Source organism: Dermacentor andersoni, chromosome 5, assembly GCF_023375885.2.
Source record: "Dermacentor andersoni chromosome 5, qqDerAnde1_hic_scaffold, whole genome shotgun sequence".
Classification (NCBI taxonomy): Eukaryota; Metazoa; Arthropoda; class Arachnida; order Ixodida; family Ixodidae; genus Dermacentor; species Dermacentor andersoni.
Genome location: NC_092818.1, coordinates 43,905,269 through 43,927,874, shown reverse-complemented (window position 1 = coordinate 43,927,874; position 22,606 = coordinate 43,905,269). Strand labels below are relative to the sequence as shown.

The 22,606-nt window shown below is 47.4% G+C and overlaps 1 protein-coding gene and 13 non-coding genes across 14 annotated transcripts; all 14 read left to right on the top strand.

Moving 5' to 3' along the window:
• Nucleotides 1-2,464: 2,464 nt before the first annotated feature.
• On the top strand, nt 2,465-2,536 carry TRNAH-GUG (transfer RNA histidin (anticodon GUG)). The gene has a single exon. It is a non-coding gene; the product is annotated as a tRNA-His (tRNA).
• A 416-nt stretch (nt 2,537-2,952) lies between these two features.
• Nucleotides 2,953-11,218, top strand: LOC126520241 (uncharacterized). The gene is made up of 2 exons (XM_072288311.1): nt 2,953-4,421; nt 10,815-11,218. Exons 1-2 carry the CDS (start codon nt 3,338-3,340, stop codon nt 11,216-11,218), a joined length of 1,488 nt encoding a protein of 495 aa, XP_072144412.1. The 5' UTR covers nt 2,953-3,337.
• On the top strand, nt 3,086-3,157 carry TRNAH-GUG (transfer RNA histidin (anticodon GUG)). The gene has a single exon. It is a non-coding gene; the product is annotated as a tRNA-His (tRNA).
• Nucleotides 8,174-8,245, top strand: TRNAH-GUG (transfer RNA histidin (anticodon GUG)). The gene has a single exon. It is a non-coding gene; the product is annotated as a tRNA-His (tRNA).
• Nucleotides 8,381-8,452, top strand: TRNAH-GUG (transfer RNA histidin (anticodon GUG)). The gene has a single exon. It is a non-coding gene; the product is annotated as a tRNA-His (tRNA).
• On the top strand, nt 8,588-8,659 carry TRNAH-GUG (transfer RNA histidin (anticodon GUG)). Its single transcript has one exon. It is a non-coding gene; the product is annotated as a tRNA-His (tRNA).
• On the top strand, nt 8,796-8,867 carry TRNAH-GUG (transfer RNA histidin (anticodon GUG)). The gene has a single exon. It is a non-coding gene; the product is annotated as a tRNA-His (tRNA).
• TRNAH-GUG (transfer RNA histidin (anticodon GUG)) lies at nt 9,003-9,074 on the top strand. The gene has a single exon. It is a non-coding gene; the product is annotated as a tRNA-His (tRNA).
• Nucleotides 9,210-9,281, top strand: TRNAH-GUG (transfer RNA histidin (anticodon GUG)). Its single transcript has one exon. It is a non-coding gene; the product is annotated as a tRNA-His (tRNA).
• TRNAH-GUG (transfer RNA histidin (anticodon GUG)) lies at nt 9,417-9,488 on the top strand. Its single transcript has one exon. It is a non-coding gene; the product is annotated as a tRNA-His (tRNA).
• Nucleotides 9,832-9,903, top strand: TRNAH-GUG (transfer RNA histidin (anticodon GUG)). Its single transcript has one exon. It is a non-coding gene; the product is annotated as a tRNA-His (tRNA).
• On the top strand, nt 10,038-10,109 carry TRNAH-GUG (transfer RNA histidin (anticodon GUG)). The gene has a single exon. It is a non-coding gene; the product is annotated as a tRNA-His (tRNA).
• Nucleotides 10,245-10,316, top strand: TRNAH-GUG (transfer RNA histidin (anticodon GUG)). Its single transcript has one exon. It is a non-coding gene; the product is annotated as a tRNA-His (tRNA).
• A 4,454-nt stretch (nt 11,219-15,672) lies between the features above and the next one.
• On the top strand, nt 15,673-15,744 carry TRNAH-GUG (transfer RNA histidin (anticodon GUG)). The gene has a single exon. It is a non-coding gene; the product is annotated as a tRNA-His (tRNA).
• Nucleotides 15,745-22,606: the final 6,862 nt, after the last annotated feature.

The window sequence follows — 22,606 nt, the reverse complement described above, 5'->3', positions numbered from 1 at the left end:
ACGCCCCGAGCGCATCTGGTTAGATGAAGCCCCGACGAAACGGGGCCCTCGGAGACGAAAAGAGATATGCGACAAAAAAACAAATCAAAGAAATTTGCTATCGCGGCGTTCTTTCACGTGATCAAGAAACCATTCGAAGCGCATTCGAAGAAAGCTATTCTAACTTGTTTAACAATAAAGTAGAAATAACTGAGGAGTTCAAGACACATCTTTTGCCCCTCGTGCCAGTACTGCAGGACGAAGTAAAGACGGAACTCGAGAAACCTATAATTATTGAAGAGTTAGAACGAGCAATCGATGAGCTTAGTAAGACAAAGGCTCCGGGGCCCGATGGCCTAGGGCCTAGCTTGTACAAGTTTTTTCAAGCGTCAAATGGCGGAAATACTCTACAACATCATAACTGAAGCGCACGAAGTTAAACGCCTGCCTCCATCTTTCAGTTCCAGCCATGTCGTCCTGATACCAAAGACTGATGAGCCTGCCAAGTTGCAGTCGGTGGAAGCATATCGACCAATTAGTCTCACGAACGTTGATTATAAGGTGTACATGAAGGTCCTGGCCAAAAGGCTTCAGTCAGTTATTTCTTCTGTGGTTGGCCCACATCAGACATGTGGTGTTAAGGGGAGAACGATATTAACCTACATCCACACAGCGAGAAGCGTTCTCGAGTGCTGTGACGTAACCCTCGGACACGTGGCCATGGTACAGTTAGACCTAGAGAAAGCCTTCGATAAGGTTGCTCACAGCATATTGTTTGCTCTGCTCGAACACATCAGCATTGAAAAAATTATTCAAGAAGGGGTGCGAATGGCATACGCGGACTGCAGTGCAAGGCTCATAATTAACAACAAGCTGAGTGCGAGTATACCGGTTCGGTCGAGTGTACGTCAGGGATGCCCGGCCTCGCCCTTGCTTTTCGCCATATTTCTAGAGCCATTCTGTTTAAAAGTGTTGCAGAACGAGAAGATCAATGGATTCCGACTGCATATGCACGAAGTTAAAATCCTGTCATATGCTGATGACATTGCAATTTTTTGTGGCGATCAAGACAGCATTGTTGAGGCAGTCAAAGATGCAAAAATGTTTTGTAATCTTACTGGTAGTGCCATAAGCTGGCAGAAAAGCATCGGTTTTTGGCACGGAGAATGGGAAAGTACGCCTGCTTATGTGAAAAATATCAAATTCATCCAGAATCCCTCTCGATATCTAGGAGTCCCATTGGAATACTACCGCGATGCAAAAACGCATTGGGTAGGTGAAATAAAACGAGTCAAAGCACAGACGGTGAAGTGGGGTGGTCACAACCTGTCTATGTTCGGACGTGCAACAGTGTGTAATTTGTTTCTGGTAGCAAAGGTGTTCTACCTACTGCAAGTTTTATGTTTGTCCAGAGTATGCGTGCAGAAATTGCACCGAATTTTCGCTGTTTATATATGGGGATCGTCATGGGAGCGCACAACTCGTTTAAATTTGTTCCATCCCATGCGCAAAGGAGGCTTGGGCCTATCTCATTTATTCCTAAAGCAGGTAGTTTCAAGATTTTGCTTTTTACGAGACCAAAGAGATGTTTTTTTGCGATCCGTAATTCAATGGCGATTGTGTGATGCGTTGCCCGATTACATTGTGACGTCACATGCTGGACCTAAGGAAGCGATCAAAGGCTTCTGGTCAGAGGTGGTGAATGCTTATCGCCTCCTCAGTGCACATTTTTCCGCAGATTACTTGCATACTGCAAAACGAAAACGATTGTATAAAGACTTATTAGATATTATGTGCCCAGTGCCTGTGTACCGAGCTCTGTATAGCTTAGGACGCGAGAAGGACGTATTGAACCGGGTGAAAAAGATGCCTGTGAAGGCGACCACTAAATCATTTTTCTTTTGTCTGCACACTGGTACGCTCCCTGTCAAGCCGTGGCTCCAAGAGAAAGGATTCTTCCTTCCTTGGGGCGTTAACTGCAACATTTGCCAAAAGCCTGAAACAATAGAGCACATATTCCTAGACTGCTGGGATTCAGTATTTCTGTGGGACATTATCCAGCGAACAATTAAGAAGGATTTGCCGTTGACCACTTTTGGTATTAAGTTCTTGCCGGTGACTGACATAGAGGGCGTGCCGTGTGATATGGTGATGCTCCTCTGTATGCACAGCGTGTGGAAGACTAGGATGGCTGCAAGAAATGAGGAGCTGAATCCAAGACCAGCCAGGGACTATTTCATTGACGATATTATTTATGTGCGCGAAGTCTTAAAAACCCAAACAGAGCCACCACACTGGCTACCTATCCTTGATCAGCTAGTGATGATCAAGCTTTTTTAACTAAGCTCCACATTTGAATGCGCAGCGGTTCTTCTTTTTGACATCACTGCATGTGTTGAATTCAGAGATTGAATTCGTGCTTTGTATATCCTATATGTACAGTTCTCAAAACTGGAAATAAAGAAAAAAAAAAGTCCCTCGCTTTGCCGTGATCGTATAGTGGTTAGTACCTTGCGTTGTGGCCGCAGTAACCCAGGTTCGAATCCTGGTCACGGCAATATATTTTTTTTATTTTCTTGATGCTCAAGCGCAAAGGACACAGATGTGTGCGGTCACCGAAAAGTAGATTTTCGCGCAACCACTATTACGGGTGACAAAGCTCTGGGATTGGTTCCCTCCCGTCCCTCGCTTTGCCGTGATCGTATAGTTGCTAGTACCTTGCGTTGTGGCCGCAATAACCCAGGTTCGAATCCTGGTCACGGCAATATATTTTTTTTATTTTCTTGATGCTCAAGCGTAAAGGACACAGATGTCTGCGGTCATCGAAAAGTAGATTTTCGCGCAACCGCTATTACGGGTGACAAAGCTCTGGGATTCGTTCCCTCCCGTCCCTCGCTTTGCCGTGATCGTATAGTTGCTAGTACCTTGCGTTGTGGCCGCAATAACCCAGGTTCGAATCCTGGTCACGGCAATATATTTTTTTTATTTTCTTGATGCTCAAGCGTAAAGGACACAGATGTCTGCGGTCATCGAAAAGTAGATTTTCGCGCAACCGCTATTACGGGTGACAAAGCTCTGGGATTCGTTCCCTCCCGTCCCTCGCTTTGCCGTGATCGTATAGTGGTTAGTACCTTGCGTTGTGGCCGCAATAACCCAGGTTCGAATCCTGGTCACGGCAATATATTTTTTTTATTTTCTTGATGCTCAAGCGTAAAGGACACAGATGTGTGCGGTCATCGAAAAGTAGATTTTCGCGCAACCGCTATTACGGGTGACAAAGCTCTGGGATTGGTTCTCTCCCGTCCTCGCTTTGCCGTGATCGTGGATTCTGCTTCCGGCCACCGAGCGTGACGGACGCATGATGACGGGCTCCGTTGGAGCGGCTTCAGCGGCCTTTTCTGGCCGCGGAAACAGGACGATGGAACAGGAGGGCACCTACCAAGTTGTTCTGCCAGGTCTGCCAACAGGTCGTTATGTTTTAAATACAGTTTTTTTGCACGCTGATATCACGGCGCGACCGTACCGGATTGAAGATTTCCGTGACGCATTGGCACCGCATTCGCTTCTTCCGGATGTTATCGCCCTGGGGGCGTATCGCATGAGCCATGTCTGGGCTATCACTTTCAAGGACGCGGACGCGGTGAAGAAGATCTCGAGCATCGGGGAGCTGCGTGTAAAAAACCGGCGCTGCCTGGTGATTGACCCGGCGAACCAGGACGTTCGACTGAAGCTCCACTGGCTTCTACACAATGTGCCTGATGAGGACGTGCGTGTCGCCTTTGCGCCCTATGGAAAAGTTACCGAAGTAGCCCGGGAGCACTGGCGTGTACAAGGTATGACAGAGAAGGGATCAACCACCCGGCTTGTCACCCTCAAGTTGAAAGCGGGCGTGAAGTTGGATGACTTGCCACACCAGCTGAGCGTTGGCGGTGAGTTGGCGCTTGTCGTGGTACCAGGCAGACCCCCGCTGTGCCTTCGGTGTCGCGGTACGGGCCACATCCGCAAGGAATGTCGAGTCCCGCGTTGCGGAATCTGCCGACGCTTCGGGCACGAAGAAGACCAGTGTACTCGCACTTACGCGAGCATTACAGGCCCGGGAACCAGCGAGGACGCGTCCGAGATGCTGATGGACGAGACGGATGCTGAGGAAGCAGCCCGTGTGGGTGGACAACCACAGCGCCATACTCAGCCATCGTTCACGACTCTGGTGAAGCAGAAGGCGGGGCCCTCCGGCGCAACAGATGGTAGTGTACAGGCGCAGCATAAGCCTGAACAGGACGACGATGACAAGGCAAAGGAGGCGGCGAAAGCCGCGGACGCTAACGAAAGCAGCGTGGAGACCCCCGGCATTGATACCATGGAGACGAACCAGGAAGCGGCGAGCACCATTGCTGGAAAACGTCCGCATGAAGAAAGCGGGGACGTCAAGCTGCAGCCAGGCGGTAGCGGCGATGAGCCTCCGCCGAAGGCAGGGGGAGTGAGACGCTCGTCTTTAAAACCGCGGCCGAACCTTCCGGCCGACCCGCGGAAGGCGGGGAAACAGCCTCCGTAGTAACACAGTGTCCTGGTTGGTGTCAGCGCCGGTTGTGTTGGTCGACCGGTGTCAAGAGGTCCTGGCAGTCGTGAGGAAGGCTACGTCAACCATGAAGGTAGGCACCATGCGGATAGAGGCGTTTCTTCTTCTAAGACATGGCTTTTAATCTTATTGCTCCACTTCGAGTTGCGACTTTGAACGTCAGAGGTCTGGGAGCAAGAAGGCGACAATACCAGCTTAATCGCCTTCTTCTGGATAACGATATCGACATAATTGCTTTACAAGAGTCGAAAATAGAGAGCCAAGAGCACACTGACCGCATGGTGTCTTCCTTTCAAGCAAACTTTCATGTGTGCGTTTGTCATTCTGTTGGGACGTCGGGTGGGTGCCTTGTATTCATACGTAAGACGTTAAGAGTGAACGTAGAGTCTGTATTTGCATGCCCAAGTGGTCGCCTTTTGATTGCTGATTTCACATTTTCGAATTTTTGGTGGCGAATTGTTTGTGTATATGCTCCTAATGTAGAAAGCGAGCGTAAAATTTTCTTTGAATCACTTGAGCCATGGTTGAATGGCGACAAGCTTTTGCTTGTACTAGGAGACTTCAACTGTGTGTGCGCCGCAGCTGACAGAGTGAAGTTTAGGCCACTCAGAGACAAGAGCTCTGAAGTTTTGAATACTTTTGTGCATGAGTATGGTCTCGAGGATGTTGGCAATGTGTTTTCCACTGGGACCCACCCACAATACACGCACTTTCAGCGGGAGAGCCATGCGAGACTAGACAGAATGTATGTATCTGTCGATCTTATGCCGCTATGCTCAAGTTATGACGTTAAACCTGTGCCTTTCAGTGATCATTGCCTCGTGAGCATGACTTTAGGAATGAAGGGCAGGAAATTGCGCTTTAACTGGCACTTATGGAAATTGAACACAAAGCTTTTGGAGGATGAAGGGTTCATTATACAAATAAAGACCAAGCTAGACAAACTGCTAGACGCGCAGCCAGCTAGTTTTGCAACTGAATGGGAGGGGTTCAAAGAGTGGGTAAAAATGAAAGCAATAGAAAAGAGCAGCGTGGCTCGCTATAAAGAGAAAGAAAAAGAAAAAGAAATGAACGGGCAACTTGAATGGATGCTGAGCATGGAAAATAGCGCGCCGGGAACTTTCACGAAAGAAATACGGGAAGTGAAATGCCAGCTCGAAAGAATCGACGCGGACAGGTATGGGGCCGCCGTCATACGTGCAAGGTCTGAAAAATTGTGGGCTGGCGAAAGGCCGACAAAACGAGCGCTATCAGACGAGAAAAGATACGCTTGCCAGAAAGAAATTAGGAGCATCCGATTTGACGGCCGGACTTCGGAAGATGCGAGAGACATTCAGTGTGCTATAGCCGAACATTTCACAGAACTTCTTAGCAATAAGCTCGAGACCATAGAAGGCTTCCATGTAGACTTCTTGAGGCTGGTGCCAAGACTAGATGATGAAATTAAGGAACGTCTTGAACTGCCTATAACTTTACAGGAGATAGAAAAAGCAATAGACGACCTACCATCTGGGAAAGCTCCTGGACCAGATGGGCTAAGTGCGGCCTTTTATAAAACCTTTAAGCTTCCTGTTGCACAGTGCATGCTCCATGTGATAACTGAGGCTTATGAACGCAAACAGGTTCCATTGTCTTTCAACACGTCTCACATCGTTCTCATTCCCAAGACTGATGATCCGGAAGAACGACTGTTGGTGGGGTCATATCGACCGATTAGTCTCACCAACGTCGACTACAAAGTATTTATGAAGGTTCTAGCAAAAAGACTGCAGTCTGTGATCACGAAATTGGTAGGGTCTCAACAGACGTGTGGAATTAAAGGCCGTAGCATCGCTACAAATATACATGTCGCACGCAACGTATTAGAGTGTGTCGATGCAGTTGGCGGTCAGATAGCAATGATGCAGCTCGACTTGGCGAAAGCCTTTGACCGCGTCTCCCACGAAATCCTTTTTTTCCATCCTGCAACACTCCAAACTAGGCGACATTATAGTAGAGGGCGTAAAAATGGCCTACAAGAACTGTACGACCCGCATTATAGTTAATGGCGATCTCACTGACAGACTTGCTGTACGTTCTTCAGTAAGACAGGGATGCCCGCTTTCCCCCTTGCTTTTTGCAGTGTATTTAGAGCCGCTATGCCTGGCAATTATCAACTCTGACCGAATTTCAGGTTACAGACTGCAGTCATCACACGTGAAAGTACTCGCGTATGCTGACGATATAGCGGTTTTTTGCGCTGATAGACAGAGCATCTGTGAAGCGACAATTGTGATTGAAAAATTCTGCGCTCAGACTGGAAGTCAGATCAATTGGGGGAAAAGTTCCGGTTTTTGGCATGGCGAATGGGACGTAACACCGGGTTGTTTTTCTCGGCTTCGATGGTCCACCTTGCCAACGCGGTATCTAGGAGTACCTCTGGATTGTTATCGGGATCCCAGCTCGTACTGGAAAGAAGAAACTTCGAGAATGAAAGAGAAAGCGGTCGCGTGGCAAGGAAGACAGCTATCAATGTTTTCCCGTGCCTCTATCTGTAATGTCTTTTTGATTTCGAAGCTCTGGTATGTCATGAATGTGCTGTGTGCGACCCGAACAGCTATTCAAAAAATGCATCGTGTTTTTGCTGTTTTTATTTGGGCGTCCACCTGGGAAAGAACTAGCCGAACTAACCTGTTTGTTTCCGTTAAAAGCGGAGGCCTTGGCCTGGCGCATCTTTTTTTGCGTCAAGTGGTCTCGCGATTTATGTTTTTGCGTGATCAAAGTGATCCCTTTCTAAGATCTGTTATGCAAGTGCGCCTACAGAGACTGCTCCCTGGAAGGGTAGTCTCCTGTGATAACATGTGTGGTGCTGTGACAGGATACTTGCGCGAGGTTGTTCTTTCGTGCAAGATGCTGGAAGTACGTTTCAGCCCTGAATACCTATGTAATGTCAATAAGAAAAAGCTGTACAAAGCGTTGGTTGACGTGATGTTGCCGGTACCCATTTATCGGACACCACACTTTGGAGGCCCAGGGCAAGATATTTTAAAAAGAGTTAAGAACATGCCCGTTAGACCTGTGGTCAAAACCTTTTTTTTTAAGCTGCATTCCGGTACGCTGCCTGTTAAAACCTGGCTGCATGATAAAGGTTTTTTCGTGCCATGGACAACAAACTGCTTGTTATGCAGGAAGCCCGAGACAGTGGAACATGTTTTCCTAGAATGTTGGGATCCAATTTTTTATTGGGATGTCCTTCAGAGGACGATTAAAAAGGAACTCCCTTTAAGTCCTTACGGCATCCGGTACTTATCAGTTGAAAGTGAAGAAGTGCCCTACGATTTAATTATGCTTCTTGGCCTCCACAGTTTGTGGAAAACGCGAATGCAGGTGCGACATGCAGACATAAATACAAGATCCACACGTGAAAACTTCATCGAAAGTGTAGTTTATCTTCGCGAATGTTTCAGGGCTCAGACTGATCCACCAGAGTGGATATCACTGTTTGATGATTTGTCACAAATGAAAAGTTTTTAGCACCACTCGCCTCAGCCCAAGTGTGGCTGAAGTGTTTTACCATATGTTACTTTGTATTACACGTCCAAGACGGCAATAAAGAAAAAAAAAAAAAAAAAAAGCTTTGCCGTGATCGTATAGTGGTTAGTACCTTGCGTTGTGGCCGCAATAACCCAGGTTCGAATCCTGGTCACGGCAATATATTTTTTTTATTTTCTTGATGCTCAAGCGTAAAGGACACAGATGTGTACGGTCATCGAAAAGTAGATTTTCGCGCAACCGCTATTACGGGTGACAAAGCTCTGGGATTGGTTCCCTCTCGTCCCTCGCTTTGCCGTGATCGTATAGTGGTTAGTACCTTGCGTTGTGGCCGCAATAACCCAGGTTCGAATCCTGGTCACGGCAATATATTTTTTTTATTTTCTTGATGCTCAAGCGTAAAGGACACAGATGTGTGCGGTCAGCGAAAAGTCGATTTTCGCGCAACCGCTATTGCGGGTGACAAAGCTCTGGGATTGGTTCCCTCCCGTCCCTCGCTTTGCCGTGATCGTATAGTGGTTAGTACCTTGCGTTGTGGCCGCAATAACCCAGGTTCGAATCCTGGTCACGGCAATATATTTTTTTTTATTTTCTTGATGCTCAAGCGTAAAGGACACAGATCTGTGCGGTCATCGAAAAGTAGATTTTCGCGCAACTGCTATTACGGGTGACAAAGCTCTGGGATTGGTTCTCTCCCGTCCCTCGCTTTGCCGTGATCGTATAGTGGTTAGTACCTTGCGTTGTGGCCGCAATAACCCAGGTTCGAATCCTGGTCACGGCAATATATTTTTTTTATTTTCTTGATGCTCAAGCGTAAAGGACACAGATGTGTACGGTCATCGAAAAGTAGATTTTCGCGCAACCGCTATTACGGGTGACAAAGCTCTGGGATTGGTTCCCTCCCGTCCCTCGCTTTGCCGTGATCGTATAGTGGTTAGTACCTTGCGTTGTGGCCGCAATAACCCAGGTTCGAATCCTGGTCACGGCAATATATTTTTTTTATTTTCTTGATGCTCAAGCGTAAAGGACACAGATGTGTGCGGTCATCGAAAAGTAGATTTTCGCGCAACCGCTATTACGGGTGACAAAGCTCTGGGATTGGTTCTCTCCCGTCCCTCGCTTTGCCGTGATCGTATAGGGGTTAGTACCTTGCGTTGTGGCCGCAATAACCCAGGTTCGAATCCTGGTCACGGCAATATATTTTTTTTATTTTCTTGATGCTCAAGCGTAAAGGACACAGATGTGTACGGTCATCGAAAAGTAGATTTTCGCGCAACCGCTATTACGGGTGACAAAGCTCTGGGATTGGTTCCCTCCCGTCCCTCGCTTTGCCGTGATCGTATAGTGGTTTGTACCTTGCGTTGTGGCCGCAATAACCCAGGTTCGAATCCTGGTCACGGCAATATATTTTTTTTATTTTCTTGATGCTCAAGCGTAAAGGACACAGATGTGTGCGGTCAGCGAAAAGTAGATTTTCGCGCAACCGCTATTGCGGGTGACAAAGCTCTGGGATTGGTTCCCTCCCGTCCCTCGCTTTGCCGTGATCGTATAGTGGTTAGTACCTTGCGTTGTGGCCGCAATAACCGAGGTTCGAATCCTGGTCACGGCAATATATTTTTTTTTATTTTCTTGATGCTCAAGCGTAAAGGACACAGATCTGTGCGGTCATCGAAAAGTAGATTTTCGCGCAACCGCTATTACGGGTGACAAAGCTCTGGGATTGGTTCCCTCCCGTCCCTCGCTTTGCCGTGATCGTATAGTGGTTAGTACCTTGCGTTGTGGCCGCAATAACCCAGGTTCGAATCCTGGTCACGGCAATATATTTTTTTTATTTTCTTGATGCTCAAGCGTAAAGGACACAGATGTGTGCGGTCATCGAAAAGTAGATTTTCGCGCAACCGCTATTACGGGTGACAAAGCTCTGGGATTGGTTCTCTCCCGTCCTCGCTTTGCCGTGATCGTATAGTGGTTAGTACCTTGCGTTGTGGCCGCAATAACCCAGGTTCGAATCCTGGTCACGGCAATATATTTTTTTTATTTTCTTGATGCTCAAGCGTAAAGGACACAGATGTGTGCGGTCAGCGAAAAGTAGATTTTCGCGCAACCGCTATTGCGGGTGACAAAGCTCTGGGATTGGTTCCCTCCCGTCCCTCGCTTTGCCGTGATCGTATAGTGGTTAGTACCTTGCGTTGTGGCCGCAATAACCCAGGTTCGAATCCTGGTCACGGCAATATATTTTTTTTTATTTTCTTGATGCTCAAGCGTAAAGGACACAGATCTGTGCGGTCATCGAAAAGTAGATTTTCGCGCAACCGCTATTACGGGTGACAAAGCTCTGGGATTGGTTCTCTCCCGTCCCTCGCTTTACCGTGATCGTATAGTGGTTAGTACCTTGCGTTGTGGCCGCAATAACCCAGGTTCGAATCCTGGTCACGGCAATATATTTTTTTTATTTTCTTGATGCTCAAGCGTAAAGGACACAGATGTGTGCGGTCATCGAAAAGTAGATTTTCGCGCAACCGCTATTACGGGTGACAAAGCTCTGGGATTGGTTCCCTCCCGTCCCTCGCTTTGCCGTGATCGATTCTACTTCCGGCTTCCGTCCGGTACGGTCGTGGAATGTCGAGCTCCGCAGGAGCGGCTGTTGCGGCCCGTTCGAGCCGCGGAATCAGGTTTTCGGAAACGACCCAACAGGATTATCAACTTGTTTTGCCACATCTGCCATCAGGAACTACTGTACTTACTACTGTGTTCTTACACGGTGACTTGAAGGCAAGGCCTTATCGCGTCGAGCATTTTCGCGATGCACTAGTCCGCCACCAGCTCATGTCGGAAGTTGTTGCCCTCGGGGCCCACCAAATGAACCACGTCTGGGCCATCACCTTCAATGACGTTCAAGGCAAGAAGAAGCTTTTGTCTACCAACGCTTTTAGCGTGAAAGACCACCGTTGTACTGTGATAGACCCCTGCAACCAAGATGTGAGAATGAAGTTGTACTGGCTTCTCCACACCACGCCCGATGAAGACGTCAAAGCAGCCCTGGCACCATTCAGAACTGTGACCGAAATCTCCAGAGAAAAATGGCGTGTTACCGGTTGCAACGACAAGGGGTCACATACACGCCTAGTGTAGTTGCATTTGAAGGCAGGGATGTCAGTCGAAGACCTGCCGCACCAGGTGCGAGTAGGGGAGGATCATGCTCTAGTCATCGTGCCAGGAAGGCCTCCGCTTTGCCTGCGGTGTCATTGTACTGGCCATATACGTCGCGAATGTCGCGTGCCGCGCTGTGGGCTGTGTCACCGCTACGGCCACGAAGAGACCCAGTGCGTGCGTAGCTACGCGAACGTCACTGGGCCGGGTCGCAGCGACATATTAGACGAACACCTGATGAATCAGGTCGACGCCGAAGAGACAGCAGCAGCAAGCGAAACACATCCCAGCGAGGACAAGACGCCTGAGGCCACGCCCCCCGATGTAGACGAAGCGCAGAAACTTCAGAGTGCCATTGAAGAACTACCGCAAAAGCTTACACCTGCAAACGATGCCGTAAGCGTAATTACTGTCAAAGAGCCTGGGCCCAGCGAAACACGGGAAGGCAAGAAGGAAGAAACGTGCACCGACGTCACTATGGGAATGCCGGCTACGGCAGTCACTAAGCGCCCGCGAGAAAAAGCGAGCAGCGACGACCAGCGCTCTGACTCAAAGTGTGCAGAAGAACCTCCCTCCAAAACAGCGTCCACCCGTAGGTCTAGCTTCAAGCCAAAACCTACCGTGCCACCAGACAGGAAACCAGTGCCGTCCATGCCCCCGCATTAGCGGGAGCATGGTTCGGCTAATCACTTCGTTGCGGGACCGGTGAAAGACTTACATCTACAATGGACAATCACGGATGGCAACTCAACTAAGCGACGGGCTGCATCGGGTGCAGCAAAGACAGCAGTGGTCACTGGTCTAGCGTTGTAAGTTTCCACTCATCTGAACAGCATCCTGTGTCGGTTTGTGTAAACTTCACTTACAATGGCCGTTAATCCTGGAATAGCCCTTCGTGTTGCAACACTAAACGTACGCGGCTTCGGAGCCCGAAAGCGGCAACTACAACTGAGCCGCCTGTTATTAGAAAGTGATATCGACATTCTAGCTATCCAGGAAACAAAAATTGAAAGCGAGGAACAAACTGATGTGATGGTGGAAATCTTTCGGTCAAGATATAATCTCTGTGTGCCACGCCGTGGGTAAATCAGGGGGGTGCGCAATTTTCTTGCGTAACTCCGTCGGAATTGTAGAGCAGTCTGTCATCGCTTCTGAAAGTGGCCGCTTAGTACTTTGCGATTTTTATGTTAAAGAGGCACTATGGCGAATTATTTGCATTTATGCACCAAACAAAGCTAGTGAGCGTTTAGATTTTTTCCGATACATCGAAACCTTCTTGAAATGCGAAAGAAATGTGTTACTATTAGGGGACTTCAATTGCGTATGCATGGCTGAAGACAACGCCAAGAACCTACCGATACATGATAAGAGCGCATTGCAACTTAGCGCAATCGTTCAGGAATACGACCTAATTGATATAGGCGATGTACTGCGAGAAAAGCGAGTTCAGTTCACGCATTTCCAAGGCACAAGCCACGCCCGACTTGACCGAGTATATCTGACAGCAAGCCTCTTATCTTTTTGCACAACATATGCCGTTAAGCATGTAAGCTTTAGCGATCATAGCTTAGTGACTGTTACAATAGGCACAAAGCGTAAAACGAGCACCTTTAATTGGGACCTCTGGAAATTCAATGATAGCCTCCTGCAAGACGAAATCTTTATCGAAGTAATAACGGCAAAAATTAAAGAAATGCAGGAGAACGACTTCATCAGCCCTGTCGAGTTGTGGGAGCACTTTAAGTGTGAAGTTAAGATGAGCGCTATCGAAAGAGCTAGTGTCGTGCGCTACAAGGCAAGACAGAAAGAAACCGAGTTGCAGCGTACTCTAGACTATCTCTTAAATGCGGAAAGCACTGTTCCCCGTCTGCTTGCAAACAAAGTTAAAGAAGTCAAAAGGCAACTTGAAATTATTGATTCGGAAAAATATCAAGGTGCGATGATAAGGTCGCGTGCCGAGCGGCTCTGGATGGGCGAAACACCTACCAAGCGAGCGTTAAGCGACGAAAGAAGCTACGCTACGAGAAACGCAATAACAGAGCTGCGCTGCCAAGGTGCGCTTTCCACAGACCAAAAGGTTATCGAACGAGCGCTAGTGCAACGTTTCAGAAACTTGCTAGGCTGCGGGGCGAATGTGCGAGAGGGCTTTGACACCCATTTTCTGAAATTAATGCCACGATTAGAAGATGAAGTAAAAACACAACTTCAAAGACCAATAAGTGTTAGTGAACTGGAAAATGCGATAGATGACTTGCCTACAGGGAAAGCTCCGGGGCCCGACGTGCTTGGCGCCGCTTTTTATAAATTCTTTAAGCATCAAATGGCAAAAATGCTCCTCAGAGTTATAGAAGAAGCTTATGAATCCAAAATGATGCCTCCGTCATTTAAAAGAAGCCACGTCGTACTACTACCAAAGACCAAAGACCCTGTAAAATTACTGTCACCCGAAGCATACCGACCCATAAGTCTAACTAACACGGATTATAAGGTTTTATGAAAGTTATAGCTAAGCGACTTCAGTCGGTGATTACAAACTTGGTCGGTGAACATCAAACTTGTGGAATCAAAGGGAGAACCATACTCACGAATATTCATGTGACCAGAAGTATATTGGAACTATGTGACCTAATGCACGGACGGGTAGCCATGATTCAACTCGACTTAGAAATAGCTTTCGATAAGGTAACCCACAGCATTCTTTTCTCCCTCTTAGAACACATCAACGTAGGTAACATCATATATGATGGAGTAAAAATGGCCTACACTGGCTGTTCTTCAAAACTAATTATTAATAAAAAATTAACCGAAAGCATCACAGCATACTCTGGTGTAAAACAGGGATGCCCTGCCAGTTCATTGCTATTTGCAATTTACCTCGAACCGCTGTGCTTAAATATAATGATGAATAAAAAGATACGCGGTTTCCGGCTCTTATCACGTGAAATAAAGGTCTTATCCTATGCTGACGATATCGCAGTATTCTGCACTGACAAGGAAAGCATTCAGGAAGCTATGTATACCGCAAGAACTTTCTGCAGCCTTACAGGAAGTGCAATAAGCTGGCAAAAATGCTTAGGTTTTTGGCATGGCGAATGGGAATCTACGCCAGAAATTTTTGACACTATAAATTTCAGCGAGACAACTGCTACTTACCTCGGCGTACCACTCGAACATTACCGCGACACGACCGAGCAGTGGTCAGCAGAAACTGAGCGGGCAAACGAGCAAACAAGAAACTGGGTAGGAAGGAACCTCTCAATGTTTGCGCGTGCAACTGTGTGTAACTCATTCCTCGTGGCTAAAGTGTTCTATATGTTGCAAGTATTATGTATGTCTAGGATGTGTGTCCAAAAATTGCACAGGATATTCGCAATGTTTGTTTGGGGATCGGGATGGGAACGTACAAGCAGGCTAAACTTATTTCATTCCGTGAATAACGGAGGCCTTGGTTTGTGTAATTTGTTTTTAAGACAAGTAGTCTCAAGGTTTATTTTCCTACGCGACCAAAGGAATGCATTTCTACAAACTGTTATACACGTCCAACTACACAATGCCTTATCTGAGTTCATTGTTACATCATGTGGAACACCACAAGTAGTGGTGAAAGGATATACGCGCGAAGTGGTAAGCGCTTTTCGTTTGCTCAAAGCCCATTTCTCACTTGAATATTTGTCTGCTGTCGGCCGGAAGAAATTGTATAAAGACCTCGTGGATATTTTGTGCCCCGTGCCTATATACCGCTCAACATACACTCTAGGGCCTGAACGCAATGTCTTGAAACGTGTAAAAAGAATGTCTATCAGGCCGACTACCAAATCTTTCTTCTTTCTTGTGCACAGTGGCACGCTTCCCGTAAAACCATGGCTAAGAGAGAAGGCTCTGTTTGTACCATGGAGTATCGATTGCGGTATATGCCATAAACGGGAAACTATAGACCATATATTTCTAGATTGTTGGGACTCAGTGTTCTTGTGGGACATCCTACAAAGAACCATCAAAAAAGAATTCCCTCTGACACCATTCGGTATTCGCTTTCTGCCTTTTGAAAACACGGGAGACGTGCCGTGCGACACAATAATGTTGCTCTGCATGCACAGTGTCTGGAAGACAAGAATGGATGTAAGGCATGAAGCTCTCCACCTCGTTCTGCTCAGGAATATTTCGGGGAAAACATCCTGCACCTACGTGACATACATAAGGCCAAAGGGGAGCCACCAGCGTGGCTACCCATATTAGACAAATTAGCCACAGTTCGGTTCCCCTAACCAAGCTGCTTTACCCAATATGCAGCCGGTGTTTTTACCAAAGTACAACTACCTCTTTCTGTTTTTAACTCTAACGCGTGGAATGTTCTACTGCTGAGAGCAAACGTGTTACCTTTCTTGTACGTGCGTTGTGTGTAAAAACGGTAATAAAGAAGAAAAAAAACTCGCTTTGCCGTGATCGTATAGTGGTTAGTACCTTGCGTTGTGGCCGCAATAACCCAGGTTCGAATCCTGGTCACGGCAATATATTTTTTTTTTATTTTCTTGATGCTCAAGCGTAAAGGACACAGATGTGTGCGGTCATCGAAAAGTAGATTTTCACGCAACCGCTATTACGGGTGACAAAGCTCTGGGATTGGTTCCCTCCCGTCCCTCGCTTTGCCGTGATCATTCTACTTCCGGCCACCGAACGTGACGGACGGCGAATCATGAGCTCCAGTGGAGCGGCGACAGCGGCCTTTGTTGGCCGCGGAAACAGGTGGAACAGCGATGACGACGCAGGCTATCAGATTATTTTGCCTCCACTGCCAAAGGGGCGCGTCGTGCTAAACACCGTGTTTTTGCACGGTGACGTGCGAGCTAGACCCTACAAAGTAGAAGATTTCCGGGACGCTCTTGGCCCAACAGGATTGCTGCCGGAAGTGCTTGCCCTCGGGGCCTACCAGATTAACCACGTCTGGGCAGTGACTATGAACACCGCGGACGCCACGAAAAGGATGCTGAAAGTCAAGGAGCTGAAGGTAAAGGGGCGGCGCTGCATCGTGGTCGACCCTCAGGATCAGCAGGTGCGGCTGCGTCTCCATTGGTTAATACATGGTGTGGCCGATGAAGATGTAAGAACGGCATTGGCGGCTTTCGGTAAAGCCGTACAAGTCCCCCGAGAGCGATGGCGCGTTCAGGGTATCAACGACAAGGGGACGACTACCCGGTCCGTCTTGCTCAAGCTCAACAGCGGCGTGAAGGTGGAAGATCTCCCGCACCAAATTAGGGTCGCCGGTGAGTTGGCCCTAGTCGTCGTTCCTGGCAGGCCAATGCAGTGCTTGCGCTGTCAAGGCACTGGTCATGTACGACAAGACTGCAAGGTTCCCCGGTGCTCGCAATGCCGTCGGTTTGGACACGCCGAGGACCAGTGCGTACGTACATACGCCTCTATGACTGGGCCAGCCGAAGGCAATGACACAGCAAGGCTGGTAATGGACGCGGCCGAGGCCGAAGACGCGGCGAAAGGGGCAGGAGACCAGGCAACTCCATGTGCTGTAGGCGGTGTGCTTGCACCTGATGCGGGCGCGGGGACACCACCGGACAAGGAAAACTCTACGGAAGGTGTGGCAAAAACGCCAGCAGAAGAGACCAAGGAAGAAAGCAAGAGCAGCCTAACGGAAGCTAGCGAGCAAGTGAAGACAGCTGAGGACCAGTCGGCGCAGAACCACCCTATGAGCAGCAATGTCGGAGCCTCGGTCAAACGGCCTCTTGAGAAGGCTGCAGACAGCAGCGCAGTGAACCAAGGAAGTGGGGAAGACGGGCCGCCTTCGAAGACGCCAACGGGCAGGCGCAGCAGCTACAAGCCACGACCGAACACCGCTATCGCAGACAAGTCCGAGAAGAAGCAGCCACCGCTCTCCAGTGGTACCGGTCCACCGGGCGGCTCCGGGGGCGTCTAGCTGTGTGCTAGGCGCTAAAGGTAAACACCATGCTCCGGGCCAAAACCTTTCACTAGACCTATAATCATGGCTCCCAACCCGTCGCTTAGATTGGCCACGCTAAACGTTCGAGGTCTGGCCGCCAAGCGAAAGCAGAGCCAAGTGTGTAGGCTGCTGGTGGACTATGACCTTGACGTGTTAGCCGTGCAAGAGACAAAAGTAGATGGTGATGAAGAGACCCGCAGCATGGTGCAGCGGTTTACGCCACGGTACTATGCGGTAGTGAGCCACGCCTTAGGGACGTCGGCGGGCTGCGTGCTGTTTGTTAGAAAATTACCCGGTATAACGGTGCAAGGTTTTTATTCATGTCCAACTGGCAGATTAGGTTTCTGTGATTTTGCTTTGCATGGAATTGAATGGCGGGTGGTATGTATTTATGCCCCAAATGCGTTGGAGGAACGGGCTTTGTTTTTTTCCATGCTAAAAGAGTATATATCTTCTGAAAAGCAGATGGTGCTGTTAGGTGATTTTATTTTGTGTTCTCAATGCCCGAGATCGGTCTAATAGAGATTTAAGGAGCGATAAAAGTAGGGATGTCTTGAACGAGATAATTACTGAATGCGAATTAGCGGATGTGGCGGAATGTATGATAGGGACGCGAAATGTGCGTTTCACGCACTTTCAAGGAAACAGCCATGCGCGTTTAGATCGTACTTACTTGTCGCTTCAAGCAATACCAATGTGTAATAGTTACAGTGTATATCCTATTTCCTTCACTGATCATTGTCTGGTTAAATGTGGCTTAGGAAGGAAGAAAAAAGGCGGCAGCTTCTCTTGGGAGCTGTGGAAAATGAATTCAAACTTAACTACTGACGAAAGTTTCGGAGAATATGTATCGGACTGCATCAAAAAAATTCTAATGAGAGGCGAGGGTGAACTAAAAGATCGATGGGAAGTGTTTAAACAGTGCATTGAAATGAAAGCCATCGATCGTTCCGTCGCAATAATGCATGAAACAAAAAAGAAAGATAAGGAACTGCGAATAATCTTGGAAAAGCTGACAGAACTGGAGTGCCAAGAACCGAGAGCATACAAAAGCGACATACGGAATATTAAGCAGAAACTTGAACTGCATGATGAGGAACGCTGTCGCGGAGCGATAGTTCGTGCTCGAGCCGAATCCTTTGCGATAGGGGAGGCACCCACAAAAAGGGCGCTCGGACTGGAAAAATCGCACGCTCGACGTAATCATATTGACGTGATCGAGGTGGGTGGTAACGAAGTTACAGATAATGATAGTATCGCATGTGCGTTTTTTGAACACTACGAAAATCTGTTCGCATTTAGGCAGGTGGACCTAGAACGGTTTAAGACGAACTTCTTGAAAAGAATGCCACAACTGACTGAAGAAAGAAAAGTTGCATTAGAAACGCCGATAACTGTTTTTGAAGTGGAACGCGCAATTGACAGTTTGAATCCTGGCAAGTCACCGGGCCCTGATGGGCTTTGCGCTCTGTGGTACAAGCGGTTTAAAAAGAAATTGTCAGCAGTACTTGTAGCAATTTTCAACGAAGCATACGATGGTAAGGCGTTACCGCCATCTTTCGGTCAATCACACACGGTGTTGATTCCGAAGACAGAGGATGTAGATAAGTTGAAAAGTGTAACATCGTACAGACCAATAGCACTCACAAATGTAGACTATAATATACTAATGAAAGTCTTAGCAGCTAGACTTCAGTCGGTTGTTAAAGACATAGTCGGCCCACACCAAACGTGTGGAATTAAGGGTCGCACTATTGCGACGAATGTTCACAAGATGCGCTCAGTTCTTGAATGTTGTGACTCCCTTGAAGCGTGTGTGGCCATACTTCAATTGGATCTGGAGAAGGCATTTGATTGCGTAGCGCATGCTATTTTGTTTGCAGTGTTGGAAAACATTAATGTCGGATCCGTCATCACGGATAGTGCAGCTCTGGCGTATCGGAACTGCTCTACCAGACTAATTATTACCAAGAATTGGGGGCCCCCATTAAAGTGCAGCGTTCCGTGCGTCAAGGCTGTCCCATCAGTCCACTTTTGTTTTGTATATATATTGAAACATTATGTTTGTCAATTATTGAAAATAATTCTATCCGTGGTTTTCGTTTACAATCTTCAGAGGTAAAACTGCTCGCATATGCCGATGATATGGCGGTATGTTGTATTGACTACGAAGGCATTGAAGAAACCATTCGAAGTGTTAAATTTTTCAGCGACGTTACAGGGAGCCCGCTGCAGAGGGTGCTAAGAATACCTGGCTCCGGACAGGCTGCCATTGGAATCTGAACCTGGCAACGTTTAACGTTAGAACGCTATCTAGTGAGGCGAGTCTAGCAGTGTTATTGGAGGAATTAGAAGGTAGTAAATGGGATATAATAGGGCTCAGTGAGGTTAGGAGGACAAAAGAAGCATATACAGTGCTAAAAAGCGGGCATGTACTGTGTTACCGGGGCTTAGCGGAGAGACGAGAACTAGGAGTCGGATTCCTGATTAATAAGGAAATAGCTGGTAACATACAGGAATTCTATAACATTAACGAGAGGGTGGCATGTCTTGTTGTGAAACTTAATAAGAGGTACAAAATGAAGGTTGTACAGGTCTACGCTCCTACATCTAGTCATGATGACCAGGAAGTCGAAAGCTTTTATGAAGGCGTAGAATCGGCGATGGGTAAAGTCAAAACAAAATACACTATACTGATGGGCGACTTCAATGCCAGGGTAGGCAAGAAGCAGGCTGGAGACAAGTCAGTGGGGGAATATGGCATAGGGTCTAGGAATAGCAGAGGAGAATTATTAGTAGAGTTTGCAGAACAGAATAATATGCGGATAATGAATACCTTTTTCCGCAAGCGGGTTAGTCGAAAGTGGACGTGGAGGAGCCCGAATGGTGAGACTAGAAATGAAATCGACTTCATACTCTGCGCGAACCCTGGCATCATTCAAGATGTAGACGTGCTCGGCAAGGTACGCTGCAGTGACCACAGGATGGTAAGAACTCGAATTAGCCTAGACTTGAGGAGGGAACGAAAGAAACTGGTACACAAGAAGCCAATCAATGAGTTAGCGGTAAGAGGGAAACTAGAGGAATTCCGGAACAAACTACAGAACAGGTATTCGGCTTTAACTCAGGAAGAGGACCTTAGTGTTGAAGCAATGAACGACAATCTCATGGGCATCATTAAGGAGTGCGCAATAGAAGTCGGCGGTAACGCCGTTAGACAAGAAACCAGTAAGCTATCGCAGGAGACGAAAGATCTGATCAAGAAACTCCAATGTATGAAAGCCTCTAATCCTACAGCTAGAATAGAACTGGCAGAACTTTCTAAGTTAATCAACAAGCGTAAGACAGCGGACATCAGGAACTATAATATGGATAGAATTGAACAGGCTCTCAGGAACGGAGGAAGCCTAAAAACAGTCAAGAAGAAACTAGGAATAGGCAAGAATCAGATGTGTGCGTTAAGAGACAAAGCCGGCAATATCGTTACTAATATGGATGAGATAGTTCAAGTGGCTGAGGAGTTCTATAGAGATTTATACAGTACCAGTGGCACCCACGACGATAGTGGAAGAGAGAATAGCCTAGAGGAATTCGAAATCCCACAGGTAACGCCAGAAGAAGTAAAGAAAGCCTTAGGAGCTATGCACAGGGGGAAGGCAGCTGGGGAGGATCAGGTAACAGCAGATTTGTTGAAGGATGGTGGTCAGATTGTTCTAGAGAAACTGGCCACCCTGTATACGCAATGCCTCATAACCTCGAGCGTACCGGAATCTTGGAAGAACGCTAACATAATCCTAATCCATAAGAAAGGGGACGCCAAAGACTTGAAAAATTATAGACCGATCAGCTTACTGTCCGTTGCCTACAAAGTATTTACTAAGGTAATCGCAAATAGAATCAGGAACACCTTAGACTTCTGTCAACCAAAGGACCAGGCAGGATTCCGTAAAGGCTACTCAACAATAGACCATATTCACACTATCAATCAAGTGATAGAGAAATTTGCAGAATATAACCAACCCTTATATATAGCTTTCATTGATTACGAGAAAGCGTTTGATTCAGTCGAAACCTCAGGAGTCATGGAGGCATTACGGAATCAGGGTGTAGATGAGCCATATGTAAAAATACTGGAAGATATCTATAGCGGCTCCACAGCCACCGTAGTCCTCCACAAAGAAAGCAACAAAATCCCTATAAAGAAAGGCGTCAGACAGGGAGATACGATATCTCCAATGCTATTCACAGCATGTTTACAGGAGGTATTCAGAGGCCTGGAGTGGGAAGAATTGGGGATAAAAGTTGATGGAGAATACCTTAACAACTTGCGATTCGCTGATGATATTGCCTTGCTTAGTAACTCAGGAGACCAATTGCAATGCATGCTCACTGACCTGGAGAGGCAAAGCAGAAGGGTGGGTCTGAAAATTAATCTGCAGAAAACTAAAGTATTGTTTAACAGTCTCGGAAGAGAACAGCAGTTTACGATAGGTAGCGAAGCACTGGAAGTGGTAAGGGAATACATCTACTTAGGGCAGGTAGTGACCACGGATCCGGATCATGAGACTGAAATAACCAGAAGAATAAGAATGGGTTGGGGTGCGTTTGGCAGGCATTCTCAAATCATGAACAGCAGGTTGCCACTATCCCTCAAAAGGAAAATGTACAACAGCTTTGTGTTACCAGTACTCACATATGGGGCAGAAACCTGGAGGCTTACGAAAAGGGTTCTGCTGAAACTGAGGACGACGCAACGAGCTATGGAAAGAAGAATGATAGGTGTAACGTTAAGGGATAAGAAAAGAGCAGATTGGGTGAGGCAACAAACGCGGGTAAACGACATCTTAGTTGAAATCAAGAAAAAGAAATGGGCATGGGCCGGACATGTAATGAGGAGGGAAGATAACCGATGGTCACTAAGAGTTACGGACTGGATTCCAAGGGAAGGGAAGCGTAGCAGGGGGCGGCAGAAAGTTAGGTGGGCGGATGACATTAAGACGTTTGCAGGGACAACATGGCCACAATTAGTACATGACCGGGGTAGTTGGAGAAGTATGGGAGAGGCCTTTGCCCTGCAGTGGGCGTAACTAGGATGATGATGATGATGATGATGATGATGATGACAGGGAGCCGAGTAAACTGGGGAAAGTGTCTGGGATTTTGGCACGGCGTGTGGCCGTTCACCCCGGGCATTTTAGCCAATGTTGTATGGCAGAAAACGCCTGTGAAGTACCTTGGTGTGCCACTTGAGTTCTACAAAAATAATAATGACTACTGGCAGCAACAAGCAGAACTCTTACGCGAAAAGGCGAATGCTTGGAGGGCGAATTATCTCTCTATGTTTGCGAGGGCAACCGTGTGTAACATGTTTTTTGTGGCTAAGCTATGGTATGCGATAGAAGTGATGCACTGTTCTAGGG

What these genes read in the sequence shown, in the direction of transcription:
- LOC126520241 (XM_072288311.1), top strand. Translation starts at nt 3,338, where the DNA reads ATGATGACGGGCTCCGTTGGAGCGGCTTCAGCGGCCTTTTCTGGCCGC. An exon ending in CGTCAAGCTGCAGCCAGGCG is followed by an intron (nt 4,422 to 10,814) that starts GTAGCGGCGATG and finishes ATCTGCCATCAG; the next exon opens with GAACTACTGTACTTACTACT.